This window comes from Melanerpes formicivorus, unplaced genomic scaffold, assembly GCF_026170545.1.
Source record: "Melanerpes formicivorus ecotype bairdi unplaced genomic scaffold, bMelFor1.0.p_v2 SCAF_66, whole genome shotgun sequence".
NCBI lineage: Eukaryota > Metazoa > Chordata > Aves > Piciformes > Picidae > Melanerpes > Melanerpes formicivorus.
The window spans coordinates 688,500-712,385 of NW_027142418.1; the positions used below are offsets into that span (position 1 = coordinate 688,500).

The 23,886-nt window shown below is 49.7% G+C and overlaps 1 protein-coding gene and 1 long non-coding RNA gene across 3 annotated transcripts in view; one reads left to right on the forward strand and one right to left on the reverse strand.

Annotated features, from left to right (window-relative positions):
- Positions 1-712: 712 nt before the first annotated feature.
- LOC137453389 (uncharacterized) lies at positions 713-13,772 on the reverse strand. Its single transcript, XR_010990352.1, has 3 exons — positions 13,541-13,772; positions 2,104-2,198; positions 713-1,993 (listed from the first exon to the last, which is right to left on the reverse strand). It is a non-coding gene; the product is annotated as an uncharacterized lncRNA (long non-coding RNA).
- FAM120A (family with sequence similarity 120 member A) overlaps positions 13,180-23,886 on the forward strand; it is a 65,795-nt gene continuing 55,088 nt past the window's right edge. The window contains exons 1-2 of one of the 2 annotated variants that reach the window (XM_068162605.1): positions 13,180-14,015; positions 20,389-20,635. In XM_068162605.1, coding sequence (XP_068018706.1) covers positions 13,542-14,015; positions 20,389-20,635 — 721 coding nt within the window. In that variant the 5' untranslated portion in view covers positions 13,180-13,541. The remainder of the gene's footprint in view (positions 14,016-20,388; positions 20,636-23,886) is intronic. The other variant, XM_068162604.1, reaches the window with a different exon arrangement.

Consider the following 23,886-nt stretch of genomic DNA (forward strand, 5'->3'; position numbering starts at 1 on the left):
GCTGCAAGGATGCTGTGGGAGATGGTGTCAAAGGCTTTCCTAAGCTAGCTCTGTCACTCATCCCCTTGTTTAGCTCTTTGCAGCAGTTTTCTCTTCCATGACTCAGCTGCACAGGGCTGTGGGTTTGGTGAGTGAGTTCTTCTGCAAAAGGTAAATTAGGGCTGCTCTGGGGCCCAGGCTGGCCAGAAAGGGACAGAGCAGGAGTGGTTTGGGATGATACCTAGTGCTGCTGCCCCTGCTCTGCACAACATTATCACCTTGCAGCTGCACTAGGGGTAGAGGTTGCCTGGGTGCCAATGCAAAGTTACTTTCCTAACTGCTGTTTTTTTCCAGTCACTAAGTTGTTACCTAGTTACCAGCTAATCCTAGCCTGGTAACCATTTAGGGAAATCTGGGGTTTTATTTACAACAAGGTAAGTGAGCCTAAATAAATCAGCCTGGTGACACTTGAGCTGCCCAACTGCACAAGAGGGTAAGACTGCACACATGTGGAGTGTTCAGACAGAAAGCGCAGGATGAAGTTAATTGTGATTAGTCTTGACAAGACTAATTCAATTTAAAATGTGCTTAAGTGGTTAAAAATGAAACTTCAGGTTCCCTTTGCAAGCCAGTCCTAAAGATCTTTAAGCCTGCCTTGCCTATCTCCTGCCTGAGTTTCCAACTTGGTTGTAAGATTACTACCGAGCAGAAGTGAGGTTAGCAAACACCCAGGAAGAAGCCAGATCACCTAATTCTGAAAACACTTGTGTTTGTTTATTTGCTTTCTCTGTGTCAGAGAAGCATGGCCCAAGATTAGTTTTCTGAGGGGGATTAATCTTTCCCTTTGGTGACTCTGGACCATCCATCCCTCTCCACCTGCCCCCCCCAGTTCCGGCACAAGGTTGCTAAGCGACATATTACTCTCTTCTGTACTTTAGCAGGGAGGAACAGATCAAAGACACCCACAGTCCTGAAGTATTTTATAAATGAATTTAAAGAGACACTCTCCCATGCCATATCATGTAGGGGAGATCAAAAGTTGTTCTATATACTGAAAGAGAATTAAACTGGCATCTCTGGGAAAACAAAACCGCTGTCCTTACTGGGAGCTGTGCAATACCTACCCTGGTGGGGTTTGGGCTATGAATTACAGGATCCCAGGATGTTAGGGGTTGGAAAGGACCTCTGGAAAGCTTCCAGTCCAACTCCCCTGCCAGAGCAGGACCACAAAATCCAGCACAGGTCACACAGGAACACATCCAGACAGGGCTGCAAAGGCTCCACAGAAGGAGACTCCACAACCTCTCTGCTCCAGAGCTCTGGGACCCTCACAGTCAACAAGTTCTTCCTCATGTTGAGGTAGAACCTCCTGTGCTGCAGTTTCCATCCCTTGCCCTTTGTCCTATCCCAGGGCACGAGTGAGCAGAGGCTGTCCCTGTCCCTTCCTTCCTGACCCCCAGCCCTCAGCTATTGATAAACATTGATCAGATCCCCTCTCAGTCTTCTCCTCTCCAGACTAAACAGCCCCAGGGCTCTCAGCCTCTCCTGACTGATGCTAATTCTTGTCTCTAGTTGTATGGCAGTCAAGACACTGAACGCAGGGCAGGTTGCATGCTTGCACAACTTTCAAAAGGAAGGTTTTGTGTCATCAAGTGACAAGCTTGCTGACTTTTTAACTCTTCCCATCTCTTGGAAAAGAGCTGCCATAATTCAGAAACACTGCATTCCTGAACTTTAAATGCTTTCCTGGCTTACATAAAAGGCAAGAAAGTCATGGAGTAAATTTTAAATGACCTATCTTTGAAAGGAGAAATGAAGATGAGAAAGAAATGAATAAAGTAATTTATGTATCACAGTATCACAGCACTTTACAGGCTGGAAGAGACCTCCAGAGATCATCCAGTCCAACCCCCCTGCCACAGCAGGATCACTTAGGGTATTCTGTACAGGAACACATCCAGGTGGGTTTTGAAAGGAGACTCCATAACCTCTTTGGGCAGCCTGCTCCAGGGCTCTAGGGAGGGAAAAAAAGACAACAATACCTCAGAACTCTCTGAAAATAATGAAACCCAAATGAATAATCTCCCATTAAAAAATGTGACAATGCACAAGTTTAAACACTACCTTCCAGCAAGGTGGGAGCTGCTCTGGCATCAGCTCAGGTCTGCTGTTGGGTGCAGGCTGTGTGAGAGCAGGCTGGCAGTTCAGGCAAGCACTTCCTGAAACAGAAAAGGGAAGAATGGTTTGCCCTCGGATCTGCTCCCTTTCAAACACCATCAACGTTGTAAAAGGAAAGAGTCAGCACTCAGGACCAAAGTGCAAGAGGCAACCCGCAGCGCTGCACAGCCTGGAGGAGAAGCCGAGGAACACAGCGATGTGCATGAGGCATTGCCTAGGCAAGAGGGACAGGCCACTGGAAAACAAAACTGCAGGCTCAAAGGGCTGCAGGAAAAGGCATCCTGAGCACTGCACCTAGCACCCTCGCCATGGGCAAACAACAGTGCTTTGTAGCCACCTCATCTGCATACACAAATGACTCTTCCACAGCAGCTCACACAGGCAGCTTGCTCCAGAACTGCAGGTGTAAAGTGCCGTTGCCACGGGTCCGGGGACGGAGCACTGCTGGCTCCTCGCTCTCATCCTGTGCCTGCAACCTCACAGAAAACTGAGGCCAGATCAGTGAACTCTCATACACTCCAGAACTGCAAAGGCATTAACCTCACAGAAACCTTCACCCCCCAAATCAGTGTCACTCTTTATTTACACCATTGTACTTTCCCAGGAGAACACAATCCTTCCCTTTGGAAGTCTCTTCAGAGTTCTCATTGCCCAGCTCTGGCCTCTGCAGTGCAGTGCAGGTAACCTGCACTCCTGTCAAAGCCTGCCCTTTAGCAAAGTCCTTAGCCAGGCTTTCCAGCTCATTGCTGGGGATGCCTCAGAGGGGCGGGATGTGTGCTCTCCCCTCGCCCATGCAGTGTTTTGCATATAAACATCTCCCCCAGCGCTGTGCTGCCGCTGGTGAGCACATCCCGTGTGTTTTGGCTCAGATTCTAAAGGGGAAAGCTGAGACTTGCACTCCAAATATTTTCTCTGGAGAACGGATTCCTCAACAGACTATGGGCATCTTGTCCAAAACACAAGCAAACGTTAGGAAGGGAACGCAGCACTGCTGGCAGGGACTGATTTGCCAGCCTTGGAAACAGGAACGCTTGGGACCGGCGGCGCAGGCAGGGCCCTGGAGCTGTGCTCCACAGCCCGGCCGGGACCCAGCGCTGCTCCTGAGTGGTTGCAGCCGTGAGGAAGGAAATATCGCCCGCTCCCAACAGCCTGGGAGTGCTTGCACTGCTGGGGACAGCCGAGAGGAAGGAAATACCGCCCGCTCCCAACAGCCTCGGAGCGCTTGCACTGCTGGGGAGCTCCGCTCAGCACGCTGCCGGCAGCCGCCCCAGTCAGCATCCCAGGTAAAATCTTCTGCAGCGGGGGAGTCCCCTGCTCTCCTTCCTGCTACTGCTCCGTTCATATTGGCAGGCTTTTGGTTAATAAGTGTAAGTGACTGGGAATCACTGCTCCTTTTTACTTATTGCCAGGCTGCTGCCAAAACACAGAATCACAGAATGCTCTGGGCTGGAAGGCACCTCCAAAGCTCATCCAGCCCAACCCCCTGCACTCAGCAGACATCCTCAGCTAGATCAGGTTGCCCAGAACCCTGTCCAGCCTCACCTTGAATATCTCCAGACATGGGGCCTCAACCTGTTCCAATGTTCCAACACCCTCCTGGTGCAGAACTTGTTCCTCACATCCAATCTCAATCTGCTCTGCTCTAGTTAGAGGCCATTGCCCCTGGTCCTGCCACTGCAGGTCTTTGCAGTCTCTCTCCATCCTTTTTGCAGCCTCCCTCAGGTACTGGAAGGCTGCTCTAAGGTCTCCCTGGAGCCTCCTCCGCTCCAGGCTGAACACCCCCAGCTTCTCAGCCTGTCCTCGTAGCAGTGTTCCAATCCCGCCAGACATTTTCATGGCCTCCTCTGGACCTGCTCCATCTGCTGCAGCCGGGCAGGCTCCTCACATCTGGACAGACCTTTGGGCCTACAGACAAGAAACGATGCATTGGATACATGGGACAACACTGAAGGCCATGGAGAACATGGATAGTGTTACTTCATGTCTCTCCAGGGCTCTGCCTGCTTAAAGCACCACATAGGCTGCTGGTAATTAGCGATGTGGATGTTTCTGAAATGATCAGCTGGATCATTTAAATCATCATTAGGATACAATTAGCAGCCCTTTGAGCTGAGTGCTGTAGTTCAAAAGAGTCTAATTGGTGGCTCGTGGGCCAGATCTGGGCAACAGCAGGATTGTGTCTGCTTGTCCTCTTCCCTAACTGCAGCAGCTGGAGGAGCACCTCGTCCCAGGAGTGGCAGCGCTGCCCACAGCAGGGACATGGAGAGATATGATGTGGCTGGGAGAGGCAGTGGCACAAAGCGTCTCTTGTGTCCAGCCCAGTGCACCCAACAGCCAGGATTCAGCCCGTGTGCAGGCTAGCAGGCACAGCCCCACACCTTCACACCCTGCAATTCAAAGAAATGTTTCTTTGTTAATTTGTTTACCTGACTCCCAGAGCACAGCCTTCTGCAGCAAGAGCTGCAGGGATGGCAAGACCAATAACTGAGCTATCTACATCGACGGCTGACACACTGGTAGACCACACTGGCATGTGTTTGGGCAAGATGAAGAATTGAGTTAACTGTAGCAGACTGAAAGCCAAGCTCGGGCTTGGATGGTGTTCCCCAACCTGGCACCCATATCCCACATTTAGGCAGCTAAATCTGTCACTTTACATGCTTCAGACACTTGTGTTAATTGCACAAATGCCAATAAAAATGACATGTTTGTGAAGTGTTGGAAGTGTAAGTAGCTGCTCTCCTGCAAGGGGCAGAGAATGTATTTTTAGCTCCCTGTGTGCCCTCCCAGTGACACCACTGGCAAATGCATCACACTCGTAGTAATGGATCTGTTTGCAGCCCCACGGATGCTCCTGCAAAAGGCACTGCAGCCTATACTTAAATACTGGCTTTTTGTACCTCTCATACAACTATTCATTGCCACCCAGGGAACAGCAGGCTACTGTTCCAGGTTTTCCAAGAACCAGTGCTATTTCTCTCCCCTGGCTGCCATCGCCGGCTTCAGAACGCCTGCATTATTTATGCTCTCGCTTTGACAACTCAAAATTAGGGCTGAAAATTTGCATGCCTTTGTTTTTTTTTAGGGGGAAAAAGCCCCCAGTCCTTGAAGGCAGCAGTGAGTGGCCCTGATGTCAGCTGTATGCTGCGTGCCCCGGCGGTGAAAGCACTGCTTGTTCTCTGAAAGGAGGAATTCTTCCAGGCGGCGTCACTCACCCCCTCCTCCACGAGGCCGCTCTGCCCGGCCCCTCGGAGCTCTTGCTGCCACTCATCTTCCTGCCCTATGAGCTTGCTGGAATAATGCTGACATTTAGCTGGTGCTTGTGCAGGCCTAGCTCTGAATGGCTTGGCATGATGGGGAATTTGCTTGAGCGTAGCAGAGGCTCTGATAAAGTACAATGGCTTTTTAATCACCTTTTCTTTGAACTGATCCTTGGACTGCACAGTGCTTCATCTTAATGTGGCCTTCACAACAGGCTTTGGGAGAACTTCTTCACTGTAAGGGTCCCAGAGCACTGGAACAGGCAGTGGAGTCTCCTTCTGTGGAGCCTTTCCAGCCCTTTCTGTATGTGTCCCCATGTGACCTGTGCTGGATTCTACGGTCCTGCTCTGGGAGGGAGGTTGGACTAGAAGATCCCCAGAGGTCCCTTCCAACCCCTAATATCCTGTGATCCTGTCATCCTCTTGTGGAGATGTTGGTTCTGATCTCTTCCCACAGGTAATTTGTGATAGAACAAAAGAGAATGGCCTCAAGCTGCAGCAGGGCAGGGTTAGGCTGGACATTAGGAAAAAACTGTTCCCTGCAAGAGTGGTCAGGCACTGGCACAGAGTGCCCAGGGAGGTGGTGGAGTCACCACCCCTGGATGTGTTTAAAGGTCACTTGCATGCGGTGCTTGGGGATATGGTTTAGGGGTGAGCTTGGTAGGGTGGGTTCTGTTGGACTTGATGATCCAGAGGGCCTTTTCCAACCTGAATGTTTTTGTGTGGGCCAGTGTTGGCCTGGCTTGTAAGTATTTGAATGGCCCCAAGACATTATTTGGAAAGTAGCAGAAGCTAGAAAGAGAAAGAGGGGAAAACAGACTTGAAAAGGATATCAGCTGGCCCAAGAAATAGTACAACTCAAAAGTGGCTTACAACCATCAGTCTTGTAATGTCCACAGCTCCTGTGATCCTGCTTCTGTGGCCTGATGCCTTCACTCCCTCTCTGTGTCCAACACTCGATACAAGACACATGAATTGCTGCCCAGCTCACTCAGATACAAGAAACTGCCCACAGCTGCTGTTTTCAGACACATAAAATACATGTTGACCCCAGAGGAACAAGAGGTCAGGTATTCCAAAACACAATGCAAGCTTTGTTCCAGCCACAACTCTCAGAACAGGTGCTCCAGGGAAGCCATTTGCTGGTGTTTTGCATAGGTAATTGCTAATGATACCAAAATAGTTACCTGGTGGAGCACAGACAGCACAACACAGGCCCGCAACTGTAACGGCAGACAGCATTACAAGGGGCTCACAGCAAAACCCAGATGCCAAGAGAAATTCCTAAATAACATGAAGACACTGAAATAAATAAATGAATGAATGAAGAGTCTTTGTTCCACCACTGGTGTCTTCACTGAGCCCCTCTGCCAGCCGGTTGGATCAGCCTCCTTCATGGGAACCTATCAGGGACAACAAAGAAAGCACTGAACATGAAGGAGCTCAGGAGGAGGTTTTGAACAACTTACTGCCTTTAATGAAGAAGAATTAATCAATAATCAATAGCAGTTTGCCCTGATAGGAAAGGCAGATGCATGAAATCAAAAAGCTTACCACAAAGTGACTTTTTACTAAAGCTGAAAAACACAGTGCAGAAGAACACGGTTTGGATAAGCCTAAGTTCTTTTAAGGTCAATAAAAAAGCAACCAGCAGGATGAGTGGGGAAAAAAGAAAAGACTTCTTCTCGTATGGTCAGCACTGGGCATGAATTTGTATGAGGCAAGCAGAAGGAGAGCAGACTTCCTGAGTGCCAGAATAGCACCCTATCTTAGATGGGCAAAGAAGAGGGATCTCTTCTCAGACCTCTCATATACTAAAGGTCTATCTGGCCAGCTGGTGAGGATGAGTGAAAATAAAAAACCAACAGTGGACTGTAATTTCCTGTGCATCTTTTTGCTACCAGTCCTCAGAAACAGAATCAAAGAATCACAGAATTGTCAGGGTTGGAAGGGACCTCAAGGATCATCCAGTTCCAACCCCCCTGCCATGGGCAGGGACACCTCACACTACAGCAGGTTGCTCACAGCCACATCTAGCCTGGCCTTCAAAACCTCCAGGGATGAGGCTTCCACCACCTCCCTGGGAAACCTCTTCCAGTGTCTCACCACCCTCATGGGGAAGCACTTCTTCCTAACATCTAATCTCAATCTCCCTTCCTCTAGTTTAGATACATTCCCCCCAGTCCTATCACTACCTGACACCCTAAAAAGTCCCTCCCCAGCTTTCTTGGAGCCCCCTTCAGATACTGGAAAGCCACAATTAGGTCTCCTGGGAGCCTTCTCCTCTCCAGACTTAACAGCCCAAACTCCCTCAGTCTGTCTCCATAGAAGAGCTCCAGCCCTCTGCTCATCCCCATGGCCCTTCTCTGGACAGGTTCCAGCACATCCACATCTTTCCTGTTAAACGAGCAGCTTAAGCTAAAAGAGACACAGAGCTTGAGAAAGGCACAAATGCTACAGGGCTGATGCAAGAACAGCACTGAAGAGTAAATCAAGATGCAGCAAAGCAATCCATCACCAAAGCTCACAGCAGCCACTCAGAAAGCAGAGAGTCTTCTACTCCCCAGCACCAGTCCCCTGCAGAAGTTCCACGCTGCAGCAAAACAAAGTGGCTACATATGCAGCCACCAGAAAAGCCTTGACCCCACTTGCAAAGATGCAAGTCACGGTCACCAGACAACAGGGCAACTAGTTTCTCACAGCTGTGGTGGAATTTGAATTGTAAATGAAGTTGAAATGTTAGAGTGGAGGAATGCTTGATGGGTGAGTGCAGATCGACCCCAACTAAACATTCCAGCACAGTCTTCTTTGTGCAGAGAAAGTTGTACCAAAGAAACCATGAGAGTTGTTTGCTGAGTCATATTCCTCTGGGTAGACCAAGGGAAAACGCAACTGTTAGCAGTGAGCCTGTTGAAGCTAACCAACCACCTCTGGGCTTCCGCAGCTCTTGCGTCTTGCAGAGCGCTGAAAAAGGAAGAAGTTCCAGAAAGAGACTGAAACTCCTCCAAGAGCTGATGAAGAGGCTGATAAGAACCAAAATGATTCAGTTAGGTGGCTCCCATATGCACACATTTTTTGCCCTAGGAGGAAAATGTTCCATCGCAGGTATCGTAAATATTTGAAAACAGTTATTGTATGCTGAAGTGAGATGGTGTTTGGAGATAATTTTGGGAGGCTATAGGTTCCCAAAGATGGGAATCCTTTAGCTGTCCATATCTTGTGTGCCTGTGCATGGTCTGATCCAAACTAAGATAAATGAAAGGGATGTCTCACTGAGTAAGCAAGGCCCACCATACAAAATCAACGATGTCCCCCAAATCCTTTTTGAAACCTAAGCAATTTCTCTTCCATCTCTAGTTTTGCAGCTGGGTTAGACTACGTAGCAGGCATGCCTGTAACTTAACTAAAAACCAGTACCAAGTAACACCAAACCCCAAAAGGAGATGACCTGGGACAACACACACAGGATGGAGGTAAGTCCATGTACAGAAGTGCTTGAGTCCAATTTTGCCAGGTTTAGATAAATCACACGAAGAGCCTGCAAGTTTCTGTAAGCAGAATTTGTAATAATGATTTGTCGATGGCAGGCTGAACATGAGCCTGCAGTGTGCCCAGGCAGCCAGGAGGGCCAATGGCATCCTGGCCTGCATCAGGAAGAGTGTGGCCAGCAGGAGCAGGGAGGTCATTCTGCCCCTGTACACTGCACTGGTTAGGCCACACCTCAAGTACTGTGTCCAGTTCTGGGCCCCTCAGTTTAGGAAGGAGGTTGACTTGCTGGAATGAGTCCAGAGAAGGGCAACAAAGTTGGTGAGGGGTCTGGAACACAGCCCTATGAGGAAAGACTGAGGGAGCTGGGATTGCTTAGCCTGGAGGAGACTCAGGGGTGACCTTATTGCTCTCTACAACTACCTGAAGGGAGGTTGTAGACAGGTGGATGTTGGTCTCTTCTCCCAGGCAGCCAGTACCAGAACAAGAGGACACAGTCTCAGGCTGCGCCAGGGGAGGTTTAGGTTGGATGTTAGGAAGAAGTTCTACACAGAGAGAGTGATTGCCCATTGGAATGTGCTGCCCAAGGAGGTAGTGGAGTCACCATCATTGGAAGTGTTCAGGAGGAGACTTGATGGGGTGCTTGGTGCCATGGGTTAGTTGTTTAGGTGGGCTGGATTGGTTGAAGGGTTGGACGCAATGATCTTGAAGGTCTCTTCCAACCTGGTCTGGTCTATTCTATTCTATTCTATTCTATTCTATTCTATTCTATTCTATTCTATTCTATTCTATTCTATTCACTGCTGCATGCTACTTACCCCTATCAGAGTCAAATGAGTCTCCAGGTGACAGGGAAGGGGAACAAGGCAGCTCACAGCCACAACTGCCAGCAGAATATTAACCTCTATTGGATGTTCACTTGCAAATGTCTGTGCTTAAATTCAGTACCAAAGTAGTAACACAAGAGACATATTTCCCTTTGAGCACTGAGGTAACAGTGCAGAAAAATCTCTTGCCCACAGGATGAGCCCATGGCTCCTCACAGACTCGGCAATTAGGAGCAGGGCTGGGAGTTTCTCTCCTACAGCAGCAAGAACTGGGCACAGCAGCTCCACCGGGATGAGAAAGATTTAGGGAAATCATGTAAACAAGTATTTCTCATGGATAAGATATGCATCAGTTACTCCCAGGCAAATGCACCTAACCTATCAAGGCTCCTGCAGATGGCCTGCTGCACAGCCTGTGTCCATATTCACCTCACAGTGGGACCAAGTTTCCTTAACAAAGGAATCAAGGCTGCAGTGATAACTTTCATCTCTATTTTCTTGCCCCAACATGGTTATTCTTTGGGAGTTCTTCCTAATGACTGTTCAGTTCCTTCCTTCTACGGTGCCACTCCTAATTCTCTTCTGTTCAGGTTGGATAATGAGTCATTGACTTTAATATTATTCTTTATTAACCCTTCCCTTGCACAGCCAGCATCTGGTACCAGTGAAACGTGCTGTCTCGGTGTGGAGAAAGCAAGCTCTCCAAAGCCTTTCCTCCACTGCCCACTTCCTTAGATGCAGATAACCTGGTGATTCCTGCAGACTTGCTGCTGCTGCTGGATGGAAAAAAGACCTTGTTTCTCTTCATGCCTTTGGTTAACTTCTCTATAAGTCCATCTTAGTTTTCCACTGCAGTTCTGCCTTCTGTAAATTACACTTCTTTTCCATCACCTTCATGTCTGCCCCAAGTTTTAGCTGCAGTACAACAGCTGGTTTAGGCAAATAACTTGCAGCACCTTGGTTACCCTTCGGTTTTCTCTCTCTCTCCTCTTCTTTTGGGGAGGGTCATGCCTGAGCCTGGCTGTTGTGCTTTGTCCCTGACTCCTCAGGAAGCACCAGCACATTACCAACCAGCCTTTTGCAGGTTGCTTTGGATTATTTTTCCTTCTTAAACACAACCCCCCCAAACAAACTTAGGTGACACTTTCTTTACACGATTTGCTGTTCTGAAGACTATCTGTGAGACAATGACTCAAGTATTGAATTCTTTTGGAATCAGCTAAAGGCCTGCCCTGCTTTTGATCTAACTCCTGTCCTGCTTGGTCAGAGCACTCAATGTGTACATCTGACCACCTGCTTTTCATGCACTTCATGTATGTCTGTACTTGCTTTTGACCAGATTTTGGTGTATTTTGGCATATTTGGCATTCCAGTCCTTTCCCTTTGATCCTCTTTCTTTCTATGGAGTCACCATGCCTGGAGACATTAAAAAACCACGTAGACATGGCACTTCAGGATACGCTCTAGAATAAACCTTTAGAATAAACCAAACCAGGTTGGAAGAGACCTTCAAGATCATCGTGTCCAACCCATCAACCAATCCAACCCACCCAAACAGCTAACCCATGGCACCAAGCACCCCATCAAGTCTCCTTCTGAACACCTTCAATGACGGCGACTCCACCACCTCCCCGGGCAACCCATTCCAATGGGCAATCACTCTCTCTGTATAGAACTTCTTCCTAACATCCAACCTGAACCTCCCCTGGCGCAGCCTGAGACTGTGTCCTCTTGTTCTGGTACTGGGTGCCTGGGAGAAGAGACCATCATCCGCCTGTCTACAACCTCCCTTCAGGTAGTTGTAGAGAGTGATAAGGGCATGGTGGTGGGCATGGTGGTGCTGGATTGACAGTTGGACTTGATGATCTTAAATGTCTGTATGATTCTACTAGCACTGCTGGTCTACTGCCACATTTTACCTGTGCTCCAAAGTGTTCTACAGTAGTTTGTTATTTTGCTGTCATCATAACATGTGACTACTCTTAGAAGGAAAATCTAGGAAGTCTAAGGGAAAAGTTAGTTTGGAAAGAGTTCAGTCTCTTTAGCTAGGAAACCACACTCTCAGATCATTACAGAAACAGCCTTCCAGGAAGAACTGTGTTTCTCACTGGCTATTTAAATAGTTTTCCAGTATTCTTTATTTCACTGTCCCTGTGTTCTGCTTGATGGTCTCGGATACATCCAGAGTAGCCTTGCTTTAGCCACCCGTATGCATCCCCACTCCCCAGGACACAGCTGTTATCCCCTGGTAGGAATGCTTGCTGCAGATGCCAGCCCAGCCTGACTGAAGCATCACAAACCACCTATTTTTTTCCTGATTACTGAAGTATTAGTGTGTGCCTATACAGCATGTGCAGTTGACATCTTGACAGCGGCACAGCATTGAACAGCAGATGCTGCGTGACTGTTTCAGTGGCAAAGTGCAACTCTCAGGCTCGGGTACGGCCCTAATGTTGGTCTTTGAAAAGGTAATGTTGTCCAACTGAAGCAGAAGCTCGCTGGCTCCTCGTTGCTTGGGCAGCACAGAACGGGTTTTCCCTTAGAGCTTCTGTTTAAGCTCATTTACCAGCCTCGGCAAGAGGTTCGGTTGGCCTGAGGACGGCAGGCCTCAGGGTGCAAGCAACCACTCGACACCTCCGTACGGCGTCAAGACAGTCAAAACCAGCCCAAGTTCCGCCGGCAGCAGCGAAGGCCGGGTTCGGGCGAGGCGAGGCCAGTCTGCTATGACCATGTGTGGCCATTTCTGCCGGCACGAAGCAGCTGCGAGCCTGCCCTGCTGCCCACACCGCCCGAGGCCGCCTGCTCCGCAGCCTCCTGCGCCAGGCGGAACCATTCCGGGGGCGTTCCCGCTGCAAACGCCGGCGCGACCACTGCTCGCCAAGGCCTCATCAGGGCCGGAGACCCCCGAGCCGCAGGCAACAGGTGTCCCGGAGCGCCGCTTCCCCGGCTCGGGCTCGCTATGGCGGCGGCCGCGCTGCCCCGCCCCGGCCGCTGGCGGCAGCGGAGCCGAGGGGAACGCCGCCGCCCGGGAACTTGTGGCGTGGCTCAGCCCGACAGGGCGGAGCGGCGGAGGAGGCACCGAGAAGGCGGACGGCGACGAACAGCAGGCGCACAGGGCCACGGCCTCACCGAGCCCGGCCCTCGCGGGCTCCCGCCGCCCCCCGCCACTCCCCCCGCCTCCCCCCGAGCCCCCTCCCCTTCCCCGCCACCCGCTTCCGCCGACCCTCCCGCGCATGCCTGGGTTATGCAACGGCCGCGGTGCGCGGGCTGCGCAGGTCCCGCCGCCCCAGTGCCGCAGGGCAGGGCAGGGCAGGGCAGCGCGGGGGCCGCGAGGGCGGCGGGAACCGGGCCGGCGGCGCTCAAGGCGCGCTCCCCCCGCCCTCCCCCGGCGCCCGTGTGCGTGCCCCGCGCTGCCTGTGAGTGGCAGCGGCGGCCGCCGCCAAGTCCCGCCTGTTCCGCTCTCCCTGCCGCAGGCGGCGGCGGCGGCGGGTTGGCTTCCTGCGCGCTGTGCCGCTCCCCCTCCCCCCGGCAGTCGGAGCCGCAGCGGCAGCAGCCCGGATCCCCGAGCCATGGCTCAGTGAGAGCAGCACATGGCGGCCGCAGCAGCCATGAGCCCCCCACTAATCCATACAACTCCCCCCTGAACGGCCACCAACGGCAGCCAGCGCTCCCACCCGGCTCCACCGCTCCCACCGCCCACCCGCAACTACAGCCGCCGCCGCGCCGCCCGGCCCGAGCCCAGACCCCTCCGCCGCCGCTGCCGCCGCCGGGCCCCCGCTCGCCTGCCCGCCGCCGTCGCCCGGTCCTCACCATGGGAGTGCAGGGTTTCCAGGACTACATCGAGAAGCACTGCCCCAGCGCCGTGGTGCCCGTCGAGCTGCAGAAGCTGGCGCGGGGCAGCCTCGTGGGTGGGGGCCGCCAGCGGCCCCCCCAGACCCCGCTGCGCCTCCTCATCGACGCCGACAACTGCCTGCACCGGCTCTACGGCGGCTTCTACACGGACTGGGTGAGCGGCGGGCAGTGGAACCACATGCTGGGCTACTTGGCGGCCCTGGCCAAGGCCTGCTTCAACGGCAACATCGAGCTCTTCGTGTTCTTCAACGGTGCCCTGGAGAAGGCCCGGCTCCACGAATGGGTGAAGCGCCAGGGCAACGAGCGCCAGACGGCGCAGCAGATCGTCAGCCACGTCCAGAACAAGGGCACCCCGCCGCCCAAGGTCTGGTTCCTACCGCCCGTCTGCATGGCGCACTGCATCCGCCTGGCCCTCATCCGCTTCCACATCAAGGTGAGCAGACGGGGCCGGCCTCCCTCCCGGACCGCGACCCCCCCTTGCCCCCCGCCCGGGAGACACCAGCGCCCCCTCCCCGCTGCTCTCTTGCGCCCCCGCCGCTTCCCTACGCCGGCGCCGCTGCTCTAAGATGGCAGCGGGGGTGCCCTGGGCCTTGCTGGTGCCCGGCCCGCCAGAGGAAGGGAGGAGCGGGGGGCAGCCTGCGCCTCAGCGCCCCAAAATGTCGTCGAGGCCCGCGGGGGCGGCCCAAGTTTCTACGGCCTGAATCCCCGGGGGATTTCGCTATTGACACGGCACTGTGGCTCCCCTCGTCGCCCAGGGCAGGCCTCTGGCCTGTTGGGGGCGGCGGGCCGACCGGCAGCGCCCGGGGCCTCCCGGATTGCCCCGGCTGTGAAGCCAGGCCCAGCAGCAGGGAGGTTTTTGCCTCCATGTTCTTTCGGGGCCGCCGCTCCGTTGACTCAAAATGTCCCTTCTTGCCCAGGCCCGCCCCCCTTCCCTCTGCTCGGGAGGCTGCTGGGGCCGGGACTTTGGTACCGCAGGTGAGAGCGGCTGGCCGAAAGCATCGCCATCTAATTAATTATAAAGACGAAGCGGGAAAAAAAAAAATCAGTTTAGTTATCGCGCACGGTGGCTCTGCAACAAGTTCCCCACTGAGGCGAGGTGTCTAAACTTGTGCCGAAGGTGAAATCGCTTGCTCTAGAACGCAGAGGTTTCCGTTTCCGTGCCTGGGAAGGTGAGGACTTTGCTCTGGGTTGCCCAAATCTATGAACGGGCTTTTAATCAAGTGTGGGATAATTCATTCTTCATAACGGCAGAGACTTTCGGTTTGTGTGCTCTGGAGTACCGATCTGACAGCTCTTCATGTCGAGTTCGTATTTTCAGGGGGAGCTTCTGCTTTCTTATCGCGGAAGCCACACTTGAGGCAGGAGCCTGGGGTCCGTGGTGGTCCTGTGCCGATACCAAGGCCACGCTTCGGAAGGCTGCAGGACGTTAAGGCGTCCCAGCTCTCTGTGGAGCGTTCAGGATAGGCGGTGGTTTCTGTGCAGCCCGGCGCTTGTGTGTATTGAAACACAAGACGCTGGAAAAAACAAGCCCTGGGATGAAGCTGCGGATTTAAGAGTTGCTGCTCGCACTCCCGCTAGGGAGGGAAGAGCCAGTCGGAATGGAGTGCATGCTCCTAGGCTTTGTTATTGTAAATTACTTTTATATGTAGAAAAAATATTGTGCAACTTTTTAGATTGGCACACTTGATCGCTAGCAGCAGCAGCTTAATCTCACCTGGCTTTTCTGTGCCCCTTTGGGAAGATCAGTAAAGTTCTGAGCAGGCCTGCAGTGCCGGGGTGAAGATGTATCTTGGCGGAGCTCACCCAGAAGGTAACTTTGGGTGAAGTTCCTCCCAGTCCTGCCAACAGGGTGAGAGTAGCTGTTGCTCCTTCTTGGCACCCTCCTCACTCAGCCAGACCCACCATGGAGGAGTGTGTTCCCTTCACTCCCTGCTCTCTGGGTTGGTGTGAAGTCGCCCTGGGCAGGCAGCAGCGTTCTGCCCTGTTGCCGGTGGAAGTCCCACCCTAGGGTGGCTCTGGCTACGCTCGGCTCAGGCCGGCCAATCCCAACCGTATGGCCGAGGTCAGCACACCGGTCAAAGCTTGTGCAGAACAAACTGGAAGAGTTCTTGCAGCACACCTCGACCTCTGCCAAACCGATGTCTTGGGGCTTGCTTAAAGTGAAGAGGTTGTGGCTGTCTGCTGTACTAATCTTTTCCTGGTCAGTGCAGAAGCAAAATCGCGTCTGTGTTTTGGGTATGAATGATGGTGGGAATCTGAATGGTAGCAAATCCATCTTCTCATTGCAACTTTTTTTCCCCCCCTGTGACCAGGAAACACTTCTGTTCTTTAAGCAAAAAGTTGTGGGGACCATGCAGTGAAGTTGCTTACTTTGATCTGGTTTGGGGCATGTTAGAAATCATCCTTGGTTTGATTTTGAGACTTAGATATTCATAAATTCATGGATTGATAGAATGGTCTGGGTTGGAAGGGGCCTTGAAGATCATTTAGTGCTAACCCCCTGGCGTTGGCAGGGACACCCTCCACTAGGCCAGTTTGCTCATTAATAGAAGCAATGAATGTAAAATAAGAACACTTTTTCTCTTTTAGTGTGCAGTAGTGAAATGCATAGCACAGCCAGGAGGCTAGCAGCTTTGATAAGGCATGTTGAACTAGTCGTTAGTCTTTTAACTGCCTTCTGTCTCAGCCCTGCTTCTTTTCTGTCGAGGTGCTTTACATCCCAATAAAGTTGCCACATTTGACAACGGTGTCACCTGTAGCACCTTGTTTACTTTAAAGCTTAGCTGCAGCATTAGCTGCTTTAGGGTTTCTCAGTAATAGGCCTTGCTCTTAATCTCTGGAAGCAGTTTTAGGAACAAGAGGACACGACATACTGAGGCCCTTTTCTGTCATTTGAAAAAAAACAAACCCAACCTGAAACAAGCACCAAACCCCCACAGGTTTGGTGGGGGAGCTTTCAGCGGTGGATATTTGTCTGCTGGGAGTTGGGAGAGCAAGAGTTGCTATTAGGAATGTTGCTGTGCCTGAGCCTGCACTGTGGATGTCCAGACTGCACCAGTTCTCTGAAGCAGTCAGCTCTCATGGGGTGGGAACAAAGCAGCAATTCCCGTTTGATGCTTCATCCCTACAGCTGCTGACAAACTGGAGAGCTCTGGTTTTGACTGATTCACTTTCTGGTTATGAAGTATATTTGGTGGCTGTAGAGGTAACATGCACAATACTCATCAGAGGTGCTGCTGAAGTCCCCTTCCTTTCCTGCCTTTCTTCTCTTACATGTATCATAGTATCATTCAGGGTTGGAAGGGACCACAAGGATCATCTAGTTCCAACCCCCCTGCCATGGACAGGGACACCCCACACTAGATCAGGCTGGCCAGAGCCTCATCCAGCCTGGGCTTAAACACCTCCAGGGACGGGGCCTTGACCACCTCCCTGGACAACCCATTCCAGGGTTTCACCACTCTCATGGTGAAGAACCTCCTCCTCACATCCAGCCTGAATCTCCCCACCTCCAGCTTCATTCCATTCCCCCTAGTCCTATCACTACCTGAGATCCTGAGAAGTCCCTCCCCAGCCTTCCTGTAGGCCCCCTTCAGATACTGGAAGGCCACAATTAGGTCACCTGGGAGCCTTCTCTTCTGCAGACTGAACAGCCCCAACTCCTTCAGCCTGTCCTCATAGGAGAGGAGCTCCAGCCCTCTGCTCATCCTCGTGGCCCTTCTCTGGACACGTTCCAGCACCTCCACATCCCTCTTGTAATTTAAAACCTTTCTAAATTTCTGGTATACAGATCTCTCTCTCTCTAAACCTTACTCCAGCTTTATTCACATTCTTCATGCTCACGTTCTCGCAGCCCTTCTGGTGTGCCAGGAGCACATGCATCTGGAAGGTGTAATTTGTATTTGCATGTATGGGTGACTTCAAAGGCAATTTCCATGTGCAAAAGGCAGTTGTCAAATTCTGGTGTTTTCTCGCTTTGTTTGGTGAAGCTGGGCCTGAGAATACTGATTAAATATGAAACTGATTTTAATATTTTTCAGGAAACATTGGAGTCTTGAGTAAAAGGCTTCTTTGCATTTCTAGGAACTGGCTGTGAATTTAATCTATTTTGGTAATTGGAAGGGAGAAATAGACTAATGTCTTCTATCCAGGGCAGTTATAAATCACTTGCAGATGGTTTTAGCAGGATGTAAAACCAACAGGTTCCTGTTACAACAGATATCCTATGGGTTCTTAGCCCAGTAGTGACCTGGTATTTTTCTGTTTGTGGGAGGGAGGGAAGGCTATTTCTTAAAATAAACTTCTATGCAAAGCAGGTTTGCTAAAATGTAAATATTTGGGCAGAGGAGATCTTCACATCTTTAATACTGTGATGAGACTTGGTTCTGTCTAAATGTGCACATGCCTGTTCACTTGGACAGGACTCTGATCCAGAAGATTTAGACTTGGGAATTATTTCCAGCTCCTGGCTGCGATTTCCCCCACGTCTCCCAGCCCTGGGTTGGTTTGGCAGGTAGCCTGGGTACCGAGGCATCTTCGGACCCTGCCTTTGTGAGAGCTGTTTCTCTGCTTCTCCTCTCACCAGTTTTATGTTAGGGGTTAACTGTACCTGGGTAAATAGAGCTCTCTTCCCTGTGATAGCTCAGTTATTTGAAGGTGGGTTCTAGTAGAATAGAATAGAACAGAATAAACCAGTTTGGAAGAGACCTTCACGATCATCGCGTCCGACCCTTCAACAATCCAACCCACCTAAACAACTAACCCATGGCACAAGCACCCCATTAAGTCTCCTCCTGAAAACCTCCAATGATGGTGACTCCACCACCTCCCCAGGCAGCCCATTCCAATGGGCAATCACTCTCTGTATAGAACTTCTTCCTAACATCCAACCTAAACCTCCCCTGGTGCAGCCTGAGACTGTGTCCTCTTGTTCTGGTACTGGTTGCCTGGGAGAAGAGACCAACATCCACCTGTCTACAACTTCCCTAGTATTACCTAAACATCCTGCAGTTTCGTGCTGGTGCCTTGCTGTGTCAGATAGCTCTAATAAAATGAGGAGGGGAGGGAACTGGAGGCTCTGGAGGTAAAGGAGATAGTTCACAAGAGATCAGAGCGGGCTGCACACCCAGTTTCCTCTTGTGTTGCTTGCACACCCATGTCACACAGTGCTGTAAAAATCCTTACTTTTTTCCTTTTAACGATGCTGTGTGGCTGTCATGCACACAGAAATGTTGATTTTGGGGTAAATGTGCATAATTTATCTACTTACAATAAAACCTCCAAACATCTGTGGGTTTGTCCACATTTAAAACATGTAAGACTGAGCTGGGTTGTGAAGCCTAAATTCCCCTTCTTGAGTTAGCAACTCAGGAAATTTGGTATGTTTCAACTTCTCCAAAGGTGTTTGCAGCCTCTTCCAGCTCTGTGTACATCAGGCACACCTGATGCTGGACACCAGTATAATTATTAGGGAAATGATTTACTTTTGCTCCCAACAAAAAGGAGCAAAAGTAAATCTCAGAAACACTGATACCATCCATCAAGCGTGGGGAAAGCTAAACTTCACATACCTCATCAGGAGACTGTAATTTAATGTCAGGCTAGAAAGTGTAAGGCATGAGGAGGATGGGAAGGGTGGCTGCAAATTTGCTGTTGATCAGAAACTTCGCTGAGAAGCAGGTGGCTGCAGGACAGTTGGGATAGGCTGCAGAGGTGTGAGACCCTCCCCTGTGGGCATCAGCTGCAGAGGAAGTGGATGGCATCACCAGCATTCATGCTGTGTTCTTCCTGCCTACTGTGGAGACTGAAGCTTACAGTTCAGTACTAGTCTGGTTTGGCATAGCTTGCTATGAAATACTTGGTGAGGGTAGGTTATACCAACACCCAGCTTCTGTGAGGTTTTGTGACCCACTGGCTGTTTATTTTGTATGTAGATAGTAAAAGAATTAAGCATCAAAAGCACTACACTCACTTGATTGCTGTGTGCTTGTGTGCAGACTGGTTGTAGTGGCTTCTGACTGAAAATGCAGGACTAGTTACTAACCTATTGTCTTGAGGGGGGTTGGCTTAGTGTCATCTTGATGAGAAAGGCTTGCTTTTATGTTTCCAGAGTTAGGAATTGGCCTGTCTCTCCCCTGCACCACACGTCTGTTAAGTCATCTGATTTCCATAGCTTTAAAGTATGTGCTTTGCTAGGCAACGTGAGTTGAGAGGTGAAGTTTGGGCTATAAACTTGAAGCAGTTTGCTGCAGCATCAGAGACAGCTGTGCACAAGTGAACAGACAAAGTGAAAAGGGGGGGAAAAACTGGCTTAACACAGTGAGGTGGACATTGAAAGGTTAAGAAAGTTACTTCTGCTCATCTTGGGTTATGTTTAACACAGGGCTGCAAAACTTTAGAAGTGCTCATGGGATTGCTTTTTAAGGGGGCATCTTGGCTTGCCGAGCTGCTCAAGTATCCACAGCCTTAAGATTTTTCCCTTGAGTTAATCCAGCCATTGGTACAGCAACACATTAAGAGTTTGAGCCTTTCTGTTAGCAGAGAGTCACTTCAGATGAGCTCGGTTATCCATAATGCCACTGCAGCTCGTGGGCTTCCAGAACTTTGTGTTGTGCTGCTGGGTACTCCTTAAGGTCCTGTCTGTGTCTGCTGTGTCACTGGACTACTCTCCTAAGGGCTTTAGCTACACTGCCAGCGTTTCAAGCGCGCATATGCGGTGTCAGAAAGACCCAGTGCTTCGTAATCCCTGTGATAAATCAGGACTGCCATTTACCACTGTGCCTAATTACTCTTGTCTTCTACTGTAGGTTGCACAGAGCATTGAAGATCATCATCAAGAAGTAATTGCTTTCTGCAGAGAGAAAGGTTTCCATGGTTTGGTTGCATATGACTCCGATTATGCGTTGTGCAACATCCCTTACTATTTCAGTGCCCATGCCCTAAAACTGAGCCGTAATGGGAAAAGCCTCACAACAAGCCAATACCTAATGCATGAAGTTGCCAAGCAACTGGACCTGAATCCAAATCGCTTTCCTATTTTTGCTGCTCTTCTAGGTAAGTGAAGTACTAAAAGCAGTGGATGCTGCTAGTCAGCCTCTGGTGGGGGTTGCAGTTAACTCTTGTAGTGTACATGTGTAACGTTTGACACAGCATCTAGGCAAAGGCATTCCTTTGTGTTCAGACATTCCTGCTATACCTGAGGTGGGCTGGACGTGTTTTTATGAGGCCAGACATGCTGAATTTGTAGAGACCTGTGAGTGATGCAAATTGTGGCTGTCTAGAGATGAGTAGAAAGTAAAAATTCTGCAAAGCTCTGCCTAGCCAAAATGTTCTAGGTGGGTGGGGAATCAGGATGGTGGTTGTTTGGCTCAGCTTAGTCTTAGTATGTGAGGTCTGCTTTTGATAAGGCACATTCCAGACTAGGGAAGCATACTGATGCTTTGTATTCTGCCTAAAAAAAAACCTGTATGGAGATGTTTGGACTGCAGGGGCTTTTTATTCCCTCAGAAATGAGTGTTGGGCAACTGTGACGGCACGTAAAGTGCGCCAGAAATACGTTACATTGCAGAACTGAGTGGAACTCCACGTCTCATAGCACAGGCAACCAGGAGTTTTGTTGGGATAGTTTCTTAGCACTCCTGCTTCTAATGCAAAGTGGTATCCTATCTTGAAGGAGGAGAGAGAGGAGGGACTTCACATCTCTGCTTCAGTGGTACAATTTTAACACTTTTTTCCCCATCAGAGGTGGAAAACAGCTGTCGTGCTCAGGTGGAAGAGTGAAGTAGTTGCTAATAAAGTTTGCTCCAGTGAGTAAGATCTTTTTAGGAGAGCATTATGACATATTTTTTGGGTAAATAAGTGTGGGGCAGCCACGTTCTTGATCTCCTCATAGTAAGCAAACAAGAAAACGTGGATTTTTCTTTTTATTTGCTCACAGACACTGTGTTTTAGTGTGAGTGCAGGGTAGAAGAGGAAAGCTTCTCCTTTGAAAGCTGTAAATGAGAGAGGCTGCATGCTTCTGCTTTAGCATGCTAACAGTTACTACTCTTTCATATTAAATTGTTTCTAGTCCAGGCAAGTACCTTCCACGTGAAGTAGGAAAGAACCAAAGCATCTCACAGTGGAAAGCCACAAGTATTTGGCTCGTTGAAGCTGCTCTCTGTTGGTGCCTTTTCTTCATACCCAGGATGGGTACCTGTCTGCAGGGCTGTGTGCAGGAATGGCAGATGGCTGGCTAAGCTGCAATTTAGAACAAAACCCCGGTGTCAGTTGCATGACAGACTACTATTGCTGGGCTTTGTTTTGGAGTCTATAAATAAGTTGTTGCATGCCAGTTCAGTGAGTAAGGATTACTGCTCAGAAGGCAGTTTCACAGTTGCAGATATGCTTTATGGCATCGGTGTGGAACACATGTGAATGACATTGTTTTAACTTGTCACACACTTAGAGCTGCATGACCAGCTGGGCCCTTGGCTTGGTTTTGTTAAATGGCAGGTGAGAACTATTCTGTGAGTTTTCTGAAGGTTCTGCAGTTTTATGCAGGAAGCTGTTGACTGTTTTTCTCTCTGGCTGTCATACACAACAAAATACTTTTCAGCTTGCACTTAGGAGAAAGAAAGTTGAGGTTATTTCACATGATTACAGGAGAGGGGTTATGTAGGGTTTTCTTCCAAATTGATACAAAGGTTAAAAGAAGTTCAGCTGCAAGTTTAGTTTTGTGTATTCTTCTGCACTTCATTTGTGTGTGTGCACATGTGTGTTCAGTATGAGCAAGTGGGATAGAGTAAAGTATGTGGAAGTCAGGGTTAGGACAAAAGGTGCTTGGGAGACCTTCCTCTGAGGAAGGTGTTTTATATCTTAGCAAATATTTAAAAGGTGTAGGTATTTGGTGATCCAAACAAAGATTACATCAGCTTACAACAAATAGACTTCAAGTGCTGGCAACATTGCTTCACTTCTGCACCTCAGGAATATAGTAGCTTCAGGGGCTTTACATAAAGTACTAAATACATATAGGAGCATAATTGTGTGTAGTGTGGCAAGTGTTTAAAGCAAGGTAGCTCATTCACATCTCAATTTTTATATTTGATTTAATATCTGAGGGTGTGTCTGGCTTCACAGGTTATTTGTTCTAGCTCCTGTGGCCTCTTACGGTCTCCTTTGAACCTGATAAGTAGAATGAAGAAAATCAGACAGAAAAAGAGTGCTTGATTAGTTGGAAAGGTATGTGAAGCTGTTAGATGGCTCTTCTGGGTACACCAATGGGACTCCTTATGCTGGCTTAATGGTCACAATTACAGAAGGCCAAGACCATCAAGAGCTGTATCAGTGTTCAGCTTCAGGTCTGTGAATCCCCTGTACAGAGAAAATACTCTCGTTTTCAGATACTTGCTTTGAGGGTCAGTGTGGGGATGCTGAAGAGAAAAAGTAGTCTTGAATGATTCAGCAGGTGGAGGAGCCTGACCTAACTGGTCAATTAAACAAAGGTTCTCAATGGTAAATTATCTTGCAATTGAGCTGTGTTCAGGTGTAAAGTTTCTATTGAAGTACTTCAGCAAAATATTTTTCTGCCTACCAGCTAGGCAAAGATTTCTGTCTGAGAAGCTTATTTATACGCTGTGGCTACTTGCTTTGGTTTATAGCTTTTTCTTTCTTGCAGCTTTTAGTGTAGTAGAGTTTGCTAGTCCTAGGTTGTTAACCCAAGGAGTAGCCTTCCTGTGAGTAGTTAAAATGTGGGCAAAATACTGTGTCCTCCAAGAGTGTGCCCTGAAAATGTTCTATGCTAATTGCTGATGCGAACAGGGAGTTGACTTGCGTTCTCCTGTAAATTTTGAGTCAAATACTGTGGAATAAACAGCAAAACAAAAACCTCCACAAACCCATGCTTCAGCAGCAGAAAAACAGACACAGTGTGAGGTATAGGACTGTAATTCTGTGAACTCTTCAGAAAGGGCAATGGCTTCAATTAGTATCTAATTGCTTGTAAAAAACCCAAGATGTACACTATAATAAGCCATTAAAATGGGAAAAATCAATATATGTGGAGGTTGTTCAGCCAGGTCAAGAAATAGAGGTTGCTTATGTAATGTTGATCCCTTTCCCACTGTGGCAGTGCTTCCCCATGTGTGTTCAGTGATACAGTGTGTTGTGGTTCTCAGTAACATTGCAGGACTAGGTGAGGTCAGTACAGGCATGGCTGATTGGGACGGTAGAAGACACTGCTGCGCTTCAGCATCCTAAACTCTGTAGCTCAGTGTGTGGGCAGAATCGGTCGACTGGTCAAACTGCCCTGTGTGTGTTTAAGG